An 11,409-nucleotide genomic window follows, 5' to 3' on the forward strand; every position below is an offset into this window, starting at 1 on the left:
GTTGCCCCTCGGTCTGGCCGTTATGCCCCACAAATTATTGTACGTCCTACGGCCACCATGGCCTTTGTGCCCCTCAAACTGTTAAAATCTCGAAGTTGCTTTAAAAGCGTCAGAACAGTGGTCTGGTTTCTGAACTGCATTATGCTGCGTTCACACCGGACACGTTGCGAATATTCGCATTGCTCTAATCGCTGGAGTTTCACCGCGGCTGTCAGCTGTGTTTACTCCTGTCATTCAAACAGGACGCGCTGGAGAGGGGGCGGGACTTATATCCATGTAAATACTGTGGTAGAAACCAACTACAACAACATTAACATATTTTACCGTGATGTAATTGTAATACACGTTTCAAAATGATGCCGAAGTAACAACATACTGATACCGGCTGTATCAGTGCGTAGACAAGACGGCAGGCGAAAAACCTTTTAAAATGCGTGTTTTCTGAATGGAGATCGGAGGCCAGAGGCCTGTACTACGAAGGCGGATTTTCGCTTAGCCGGCTGAAAACTCTGGCTTTCCGGTCCTACGACGCTGGTTCTCTTTTTAGCGGGCTAGATCTCCATGGTAACTTATGCTGAGTGGCTAACCTCCTCGGGAGGAGGTTAGGTTGCAGGCTAAGAGATCAACTCAGTGAAAGCACCGCCTGCTGACCAATCAGAGCTCCGTGTGCGGAGTTTAAAGCGATCAAGTCATATTACAGGATAGAGGAAATACAGAAAAACTGCCGTTGCAGGAAAGACGGCCGGCAAAAATCAACTGACTGTGTGAACGTGAAAATAAATAGAATATCCCCTCCCATCTTCAGAGCAATCTGACTATTATAAACATTAGCGTTAAGAAAGCTTACTTAAATATCTGCCACAACATAAGTAACCGGATCAGAGTCACATTAAATACAGTCCGCGGCACTGTGAGTGCAGACGTCGATGTGTCCCATTATCATTCATATCATATCACATCATAATGTATCATATATTTCCTTATCTGAGTCAGCTTCTTGAGCCGTATCTGGCCGTGCAACACTCACAGTGTCACATACTGTATGCAGATGTATTATTTTAAGCAACACATTAAGTTGACGAAACACTCGAGTCAAATGTAATTAAAGTCAGATCCACTCGTGTCTTGGACGGGGCCGTGATATCATAAACCTGTTAATGTACGCATTCAAACACTTTTTCTTTTACCAGCTGTATTCACCTTGCAGGTGCAGCTATGTGGCTTTTATCCTGGATAAAGTGTTTAAGTCATGGATGTTTAAAGTTTAACTTCTTCATATTTGACTAATATTAAAGTTCACTTTTCATTCAGGAAGTATGACGCTGCGCTGCCAGTACGCTTGTCCATGTTTGAGATTGGTCGAATGCTCCAAATACCACCCCTTTCATGTGAACGCGCACCTAACTAGATAGGACACGGCTGGCTTGAGCGATCCACTTGCGTCGTAGTACAGTTTAGCGAGAGCGCGTATGTTTTGGATTGGGCCAACCGGCTAACTCAAACATATCCAGGTTAGGTTGAACCAGCTTCGTAGTACAGGCCTCTGTACTATGAATCCAGTTCAACATTAAGGATATGTTTGAGTTACCCGGTTGACCTAATCCAAAACAAACGCGCTCTCGCTAAACGGTCCTACGACGCTGGTTATCAACTCAACTCAAGCCAGGGTTTCTCTGTCCGGCTGAGTGCGCGTTCACATGAAAGGAGCGGGGTTAGCAACATTGACCAATCACAATTAACATGGAGAAGCGTACTAACAGCGCAGCGTCATAAGCCTACTTCCTGAATGAAAAGTGAACTATAATATTAGACAAATATGAAGACGTTAAACTTTAAACATCCATGACTTAAACACTTTATCCAAGATAAAAGCCACATACAGTAGCTGCACCTGCAAGGTGAATACAGCTGGTAAAAGAAAAAGTGTTTGAATGCGTACATTAACAGGTTTATGATATCACTGCCCCGTCTAACCCCTAGATTCCACCGGGTCCGTCTGCGTTGCGTTACGGCTGCTCCCCGCGGTTTTGGTCCGGCCTCCTCCGGCATCATACCCTACCAGGCGCGTTTCAGAAGCATTTCAGAAGCGGAGCATCTTGCCTGCCTGCTCGCAGTTTTTGTTGATTTGGGCATATTTCCTGGACAGGCTACTTTGTACAGACAAAGTTAATAATAACTGTAATATTCCAGTTATAACCGACATGAATCAAAGATGTGTTGCTGTATTTTAGTGGTAAAAAAATGCATTCATCATCATAATTATTCTATATATATCATTTACACAGTGCCTGTAAACCGGAGGAGAATGCTGGCATTTCTCCTCCTACTTGAAAGACTACGGAGGGATAGGGTCTGCAAAATTTGTTTGTGTGTGTGTATATATATATATATATATATATATATATATATATATATATATATATGCTATATCAGTGGCGAGCCGTCAGGGCCCTCTAGGCCCTCTGTGAGGGCCTAAGATATTGTAGCGACCCTGCATAGGGTGCTGGGTGTGTCACTCAAGCGTCCCCCGTCTCTCGGCCAATCACGGAGCTGCACAGTAATGCTGGTCGGTGTGCGGGCCTGTGGTTGGGGGAGCAGAGGGGGGAGGGCTGGGGTGTCGTGACGTTGACCCTGTTTTGTGTCTGGGAGTGAGGGAGTAGAGCTCAGAGTGTTGATGAACCTGCAACCTGTAACATGTAACCTGTGACCGTGTGCGAACAAAGGAGCTATTAAACACCAAGAACTTGAAGCCTATTTCCGACTCCCTTTGTCGAACGTTACATTGGTGTCAGAAGTGACTTTTTCGAACGAAGGACGTCTATCCTGACGGGAGCTCGTAACTGCGTCACGGAGTTAGCCGGTGAGCTAGCGGAGATGGATGAGTTCGGCAGGATGGGAGTGAAGCAAGAAAATAGTGACGGAGAGGAGGATGGAGCATGCGGGTGGTCGAAGGACATGAGTAGGGAGTTCAAGAGTGCACGGGAGGCGAGAGAGCGCCTGAGAGAGTCGGCGGTGAGGATGGCTAGAGACGCGGGGATGACTCCTTCCTCAGCGGCGTTTCGCGCCATTGACATTCTGGATGTAAACAACAATGGCGGCGCCCAGCAAACAGTAGCAGCCGCCGCGTCCGTGAAAACACCCAAATACTCGGGTAGGTCAGACTGGGAGGCTTTCCATGCCCAATTTGAACTGCTAGCACATGCCGGGGAGTGGTCAATAGAGACTAAAGCGCTACAGTTAGCTCTGTGCCTCACAGACGAGGCTCTTTCATGCCTGCTACTACTTAGCCCTGAGGACCGACACAGCTATGAAGCGTTAGCGGGGGCTTTGAAGAGGCGGTTTGGACAGTGTTTCCCGCCAGAGCTGCTCCGGAATGAAATAAATAACCGCTGTAGGAAGTCTGGGGAGACGCTGCGGGCGTTGGCTAACGACGTGGAAAGCCTGACGCGGCGGGCGTATGCACACATGCCACCCGGAGTGCAGAGTGAGCTGGCACGGGATCAATTCATCAGGGCCCTCCTCCCTGCGGACTTGAGGGTCGAGGTACAGCTGCAGCATCCACAGTCCTTGCAGGCGGCTTTGGAGATGGCTGTGGAGAGAGAGAATGTGTGGAGTGTAGCTGCTAGGAGCAGCGGAGGGCCGTTACTACCGGCTGTGAGGAGCTGCAGAGAGGAGGAGAAGCCTGCATGGGTTGCCGAAATGACTGAACTGATAAGGGCTGTGACTCTGCAGTCAACACGCAGGCCAAGTAGCAGGGTCTGCTGGGAGTGTGGTCAGCCAGGACATTTGGCCAGAGACTGCCCCAAGGCACGCCGGTCCCAGGGAAACGACGGGGGGCCCGCATAAAGGGGAAGATGCGGATCCAGGCCCAAAAACCCACCAACCAAACCACAGCCGTATTGCCACCAACACAGACAGCCGAGGAAGGAGCCCGACAGCACAGCCGGGGGAGCCAGGCTCTACTCCTTCCTGAAGAAGATGACAGCACAGGCTTGGAGCCTGTCGTCGCGGTGGGCCGTGCTGGTGGTGGGGATTCCTGTTATGTCCCTGTCACTGTGGAAGGGGTGCCCTGCACTGCGCTGGTGGACACAGGCTCGACAGTGACCCTGGTGAGATCAGATGTGTTGCCCAGTGGGACTCAATTAGAACCGACAGCGGTGCGTCTACGCACAGTCACGGGAGAGCTGGCACCTATGAAAGGAAAAGGCATGCTGACTGTGTCGGTGGGGGGAGTTGAAGTGCAGCATCCGGTGTGGATAGCAGATGTACAGGATCCGTGTATTCTGGGCTTGGACTTTTTGAGGGCGTCTGGTTGCCACCTGGACCTTCAGGCAGGCACAGTGAGTTTCCACGGGGGGCCTGTGATCACTATGACCCGTATCCACACCCCTGCTGAACCGGCTGGGACACACCCCGTGAGTACCCTGGAAACGGAAAATAATCCTCCCTCTTTGCCTTTATCCCCGGTGACGCCCACTCAGGGCAACTCCACACCTGTCGCCCCCGGCCTGTGCCACCCGACCACAGCCCCTCCCCAGTTACCCCAGACTGGGGTGGAAGAGGCTCAGCCGGCAGTATGGGAGGTGTGGAGGAAGAACTGTGGCGGCCTTAATCCCGAGCAGCAAGAGCAATTGTGGCAGCTGCTGCTAGAGTTCCAGGGCAGTTTCGCCATGAGTGAGGGGGAGGTGGGCCGAACTCATCTGGTAGAACACGAGATTGACACAGGGGACTCGCGCCCCATCAAGTGTCGCCCTCGCCGACTTCCCCTGGCTCGTCAGCAGGCTTGTGACGAGGCAGTGCAGAGCATGCTGCAGGCAGACATCATCGAGCCCTCCGACAGCCCGTGGGCAGCACCTGTAGTCATGGTCCCAAAGAAGATAGGTGGCTGGCGGCTGTGCTCAGACTACAGGCCGGTGAACGGGGTCACTAAGAAGGATTCATACCCACTTCCCCGCATCGATGAGTCCCTGGACCTGGTCTCCGGGTCGTCGTGGTTCTCCTCCTTGGACCTCCGCAGTGGGTATTACCAAGTCCCTCTGGCCCCAGAGGCCAGGCCAAAAACTGCTTTCTGCACCGGCCGGGGACTATGGCAGTTCAAGGTCCTCAGTTTTGGGCTTTGTAATGCCCCTGCCACCTTTGTGCGGTTGATGGACAGGGTGCTGTCTGGTATTCCCCGTCAGCAGTGCTTGGTATACCTGGACGACATCCTGGTGCATGGCGGCTCGTTTGAGGCGGCCCTGGGATCTCTAAGAGTGGTGCTGGAAAGGATCAGAGCCGCTGGCCTGAAGCTACACCCAGAGAAGTGCCATTTCATGCAGAGAGAGGTCACTTTCCTGGGCCACAAAGTGGGGGGCGAAGGCATCGGCACCCTACAAGAGAAAGTGCAGGCGGTCGCGGACTGGCCAAATCCTCGCAACCAGAAGGAGCTGAAGAGTTTCCTGGGCCTGGCCTCGTACTATAGGAAGTTTGTACGGGGTTTTGCTTGCACTGCTGCACCCCTGTTCCAGCTGCTACAGAAAGACAGTGATTTCCTCTGGTCTGAGCAATGTCAAGCAGCGTTTGACAGCCTTCGGCGTGCCTTGAGTGAAGCCCCGGTTCTCGCCCCGGCCAACCCCAGTCTGCCTTTCACCCTGGACACAGACGCTAGCGGAGTGGGCGTAGGCGGAGTGCTCTCACAGACTACACCAGAGGGGGAGCGGGTGGTGGCATACTTCAGCCGGGCGTTCAACAAAGCCGAGCGACGGTACTGCGTGACTCGCAGGGAACTCTTGGCAGTGGTGCTGTCCATCAGGCACTTTAAATACTACCTGTGTGGCCAGGCGTTCACGGTGAGGACTGATCACTCTGCATTACAGTGGCTCATGACATTCAAGGAGCCAGAAGGGCAGGTCGCCAGGTGGTTAGAAGAGCTCCAAGCTTTCGACTTCAGGGTGGAGCACCGGGCTGGAGTGCGTCACACAAACGCAGACGCTCTCTCCCGCCGCCCGTGTGCCGCCGGCGGATGCCACTACTGTGAGAAGAGAGAGACCCGTGACAAGGAGCTGCTGGAGGAGGACACCGTCTGTGCTGCAGCTCGTCAAGTTGAAGAGGTCGTTTGCCGGGAGCTCCAGACAGTGGATGTGGCAGAGTGGAAGCAACAGCAAGAGCTGGACACAGACATACAGCCTGTACTGCAGTGGGTCGAGGCGCAGCAGCGGCCACCGTGGGAGGAAGTGGCAGTGTTCTCCAAATCAACCAAGGGGCTGTGGTCTCAGTTTGAGGCTCTGCGCCTGTGTCAGGGCGTACTGCAGCGTGCGTGGAAGGAGCCAGCTACGGGAGAGAAGAGATGGCAGGTGGTGGTCCCGAAGGGTCTGCAAGAGGCGGTACTCAAGGCCATGCATGGAACGGCAGGCTCCGGGCACTTTGGCGTCACTAAGACTCTCCGCCGCCTTCGCCAGGGCTGCTACTGGGGGCGGTGCCGGAGGGATGTCGAAGACTTTTGTCGCCGCTGTGACCCTTGTATGGCTCGTAAGGGTCCCCCTGGTCGTTCCCATGCTCCACTGCAACAGTTTCCCGTGGGGGCCCCAATGGAGAGAGTAGCGGTTGATGTGGTGGGGCCTCTGCCTCTGTCAAGCAGGGGTAACCGCTACGTCCTCACTGCCATAGACTATTTCACAAAATGGCCAGAGGCGTATGCCCTCCCTGATCAGGAAGCAGTGACAGTCGCAGATGCTTTGGTGGCCGGCATGTTCAGCCGGTTTGGAGTGCCGGAGTCCCTGCACAGTGACCAGGGGAGGAACTTCGAGTCCCGGGTGTTCGCCTCCATGTGCACACAACTGGGCATGCGAAAAACACGCACCTCCCCCTTGCGGCCTCAGAGCGACGGACTAGTCGAGAGATTCCATCGCACCATGGGCCAGCAGCTGGCCATCCTCACGTCTCAGCACCAGCGTGACTGGGACGAACATCTGCCCCTTGTGCTCATGGCATGTCGCTCTGCAGTCCAGGAGTCCTCAGCCTGTTCTCCTGCTCTCCTCATGTTAGGGAGAGAGCTTCGCACCCCTGCTGTTTTGGCGTTTGGTCAACCGCCAGATTCCCTGGACACTCCTCCAGGGCCTGAGTACGCCAGGAGACTTCAAGACCGCCTGGATTCCGCTCACGCTTTTGCCCGCGATCAGCAGAAAAGTGCTGGGGTGAGACAGAAGCGGAACTATGACACCAGGACAAGAGGGCAGCACTTCCAGGCCGGGGTGCTGGTCTGGGTCTACAGCCCACAACGGAAAAAAGGCCGGTGCCCAAAACTGGACAGCCAGTGGGTTGGTCCCTGCAGAGTACTGGAGAGGGTGGGGGAAGTCGTCTACAGAGTGCAGCTGCCTCCCAAGGGGAGAAAAGTTGTGCTCCACAGAGACAGGTTGGCCCCTTACAGAGGAGTCGCTTCTCCACATGCCCAAGGGACACCGGGGCCCACGGCCTCCCCCTCGACACCCCCACCCAGGTCCCCCGGCGAGCAGAGCAGCAGCCCCCCGTCAGTGACTGAGTTCCCCCCCACTTTCTTCCCCTTTCCCCTGCCTGGACCAGAACCGGCACCCCCTGTCCCCCTGACCCCAGCCCCCCTGCCGAGAAGGCAGACACGACCCCCAAGTCGGTTCAGAGACTTTGTGTGGTAGTTAAAGTTTATAGTGAGACCCCTCGGTTCCTGTAGAGGGCAAGAATGCACCCTGGTCTCACTGGAAGGGATGGTAGTCCACCCAGACCTTCCTAGTTCAACTAAAGAAAAATGTGTTACACGTTCTCGCTGCTGTGGGTTAGTGTTTAGTTGCAGGTTTTTGTTCTAGTTTTTTATGTGTCCCTCGTGGGCGAGGAACTTTGTAGTAGGGGGGGTAGTGTAGCGACCCTGCATAGGGTGCTGGGTGTGTCACTCAAGCGTCCCCCGTCTCTCGGCCAATCACGGAGCTGCACAGTAATGCTGGTCGGTGTGCGGGCCTGTGGTTGGGGGAGCAGAGGGGGGAGGGCTGGGGTGTCGTGACGTTGACCCTGTTTTGTGTCTGGGAGTGAGGGAGTAGAGCTCAGAGTGTTGATGAACCTGCAACCTGTAACATGTAACCTGTGACCGTGTGCGAACAAAGGAGCTATTAAACACCAAGAACTTGAAGCCTATTTCCGACTCCCTTTGTCGAACGTTACAATATTCTAAAAAATAATATATATTTTTTTTAAATTTGTTATATTTTTCATTAGTTTTACCGAAAAAAAACTTGATTTAATTGTATTTAAAATAACATTTCCAAAGAAATAAATCCTTTGAATCTGCCTGTTCAGTCTCTGTTGAATGTGAAGGGTTACATGAAAGAAGCTCGTCTGGCCCTCTCTGCGATTCACAGAGGGCCCGCTATAGTAACTGAACGAGAGAGTAATGTCAAATGACAGTACAATTGACCAATCATATCTTTCCTCTAAATGGGTGGGTTTTATTATCGCGGACTTTATGACAAGTTCCGCCCGCTGTGAAACTTTTCTTGTTTCCATAGCAACAACAACTTCCTGTCAACAGCGTGAACTCGCCTTCAAAATAAAAGCATGCCAAATTACACTTAAGACATACAAGTGCAACGAAAGTAACAAACACAATGCAATATCATTTTCAATGTCAAAGAACACAAATTGGGTTCACAGGTGTTGTTTTGTGTGGTAGAGGGTCGCTGTCATTGATGTGTTTTGCACCCTGGGCCGTTGTTTTGATATTCCGCTGAAGTATACGCTGTGACGTAATAACTATTTTTTTTTCTTTTTTTCGAGGGAATTGGTGGGGGTCAGAGGGCCTAGGTATAAAGCTCACGGCTCGCCACTGTGCTATATATGCTCTGAACGTTCCACTTCCTGCCTGCCCGACATTACGTTACGACTGCGTCGCGTAAAAAATAGGATTCATCCTCATTTTAGAGGAGCCCTGCGCCGAGACGCTTCTGGGACGCTTCTGAGCCGTAACGCGCCACGTGTGGTGGAATAGCACCCATTGACTAGAGTGGCCGCGATCGCCGTGATCGCCGTGAGCGCCGCGGCGCAGACGGACCCGGTGGAATCTAGGGGTAAGACACGAGTGGATCTGACTTTAATTACATTTGACTCAAGTGTTTCGTCAACTTAATGTGTTGCAGTGTAGTGGAAATGCGCCATATTGGCGCATTTCCACTACACGGCCTCGCTCGGCCTCGCTTGGTATGGCTAGGTCTCGTTAGGACTGGCTCACTTTATGGCGCATTTCCATTACAGTTTAGGAACTGGGGTAGTATCTATAGTAACGCAGTGTAGGCGGAGCCGTGACGTCATCTTCAATGAGAACCCCAGAAAAACAACACAGCCGTTAGCTGTTAGCACTCAAGCTCACAGCTCCTCATATCTGTTCAGAAACTAGACAAAAGTTAAACAAGTACAAACCACAGACTGTCTGTGTCATGGCGAATACAGTCACTGGTTTATTTCTGTCTGTATAGGCCGTTGTTGTGAGTGTGGACGGTCGGAGCATATATTGCGTTAGCTTAGCCGATCTCCATTTAGACAACACGCATTTTAAAAGGTTTTTCGCCTGCCGTCTGTCTGCAGACTTGTCAAAGCATTAATTCATGATTTTTACTAACCGGTATCAGTATGTTGTTACTTCGGCATCATTTTGAAACGTGTATTACAATTAAATCACGGTCAAATATGTTCATCTTGTTGTAGTTGTAGCCCCCTTGCCAGCGATTCTCTCTCTAGTTTAGCATACTCAGCCTGGTTGTTGGCCCGGAAAGAACCTCGATTTTATGGGGCCAGAAAACTGTGAAATAGTACCCGCTAGCCGGTACTACGCTAAGTGGAAACGCAACCAAAAACGGGCCCCGCACGGCTCGGCACGCTTAAAGCGAGCTCCGCGCTGTAGTGGAAATGTGCCAATAGTTGCACCTGCAAGGTGAATACAGCTGGTAAAAGAAAAAGTGTTTGAATGCGTACATTAACAGGTTTATGATATCACTGCCCCATCTAAGACAAATATATGATACATTATGATGTGATATGAATGATAATGGAACACATCGACGTCTGCACTCACAGTGCCGCGGACTGTAGCCTACGTATGTTACTTTGATCCGGTTACTTATGTTGTGGCAGCGTGGCAGATATTTAAGTAAGCTTTCTTAACGCTAATGTTATATTAGTCAGATTGCTCTGAAGATGGGAGGTGATATTCTATTCATTTTCACGTAAATAGTAAATGGTAAATGGACTGTACTTATATAGCGCTTTATCCAGTCTTTACGACCCCTCAAAGTGCTTTACATACTACATGTCATTCACCCATTCACATCCATTCATACAGAGCAGTGTACCTTACTCTAGGAACTAACATTCATACACACTCGCACCCCGTTGGCCATGCCATCGGGAGCAACTCAGGGTTAAGTATCTTGCCCAAGGATACATCGACATGTTGGCTGTACGGGCTGGGATCGAACCCACAACCTTCTGGTTGAAAGACGACCGCACTCCCTCGCAGCCACGTTCACACAATCGGTGATTTTTGCCTGCAACGGCAGTTTAAACTGTATTTCCTTTCTCCTGTAATATGACTTGATAGCTTTAAACTCCGCACACTGAGCTCTGATTGGTCAGCAGGCAGTGCTTTCACTGAGTTGATCTCTTATCCTGGAACCAAACCTGCTCCGGGCCAGGCTAGCCGTTCAGCATAAGTTACCATGGAGATCTACCCCGCTAAGAAGTGAACCAGCGTCGTAGGACCGGAAACCCAGAGTTTTCCCTGAAGTTAGCTCGCTAAGCGAAAATCCGACTTCGTAGTACAGGCCTCGGATTGATCAGGCTAAACTAACCTGTAGCTGCTCCATCCAAACTCACAACAACGTCCTAAAGACAGAAATAAAGCAGCGACAGTCTGTGTTTTGTTCTTGTTTAACTTTTGTCCAGTTTCTGAACAGATACGAGGAGCTGTGAGCTCTGTGTGCTAACAGCTAACGGCTGATGTTTTGGTTTTCTGATTCAACGTCAGTGGCTGAGATCCTCACTGCTGATTGGCTACCGCGAGAACGCGTTCCGCGAATTTGACGCTCGAGTTGAAAACATTTATTAAAGAGACTCTCGTACACACACACACACACACACACACACACACACACACACACACACACACACACACACACACACACACACACACACACACACACACACACACACACACACACACACACACACACACACACACACAGACTTTTGCATTGTTCATACAGTTGAATGATGGAGCTTAACTGTGCACTGCTGAATGATGTATGTGCAGAGTTGGACCCTTGAAGGCTGTTTCTTCTGCTCTGAAATGGAATATATTTGTTACATATTAATAGAATTTTTGATTTTTTGATTTGATTTCGGATTTGTGAATGGGGG

General features: G+C 51.3%; 1 protein-coding gene across 1 annotated transcript; it reads left to right on the forward strand.

The window, feature by feature from the left end:
* Positions 1-3,839: 3,839 nt before the first annotated feature.
* On the forward strand, positions 3,840-7,646 carry LOC117476653 (retrovirus-related Pol polyprotein from transposon 412). The gene has a single exon (XM_034123334.1). It carries the CDS (start codon positions 3,855-3,857, stop codon positions 7,644-7,646), a length of 3,792 nt encoding a protein of 1,263 aa, XP_033979225.1. The 5' UTR covers positions 3,840-3,854.
* The last annotated feature ends 3,763 nt before the right edge of the window (positions 7,647-11,409 follow it).

This window comes from Trematomus bernacchii, unplaced genomic scaffold, assembly GCF_902827165.1.
Source record: "Trematomus bernacchii unplaced genomic scaffold, fTreBer1.1, whole genome shotgun sequence".
Classification (NCBI taxonomy): Eukaryota; Metazoa; Chordata; class Actinopteri; order Perciformes; family Nototheniidae; genus Trematomus; species Trematomus bernacchii.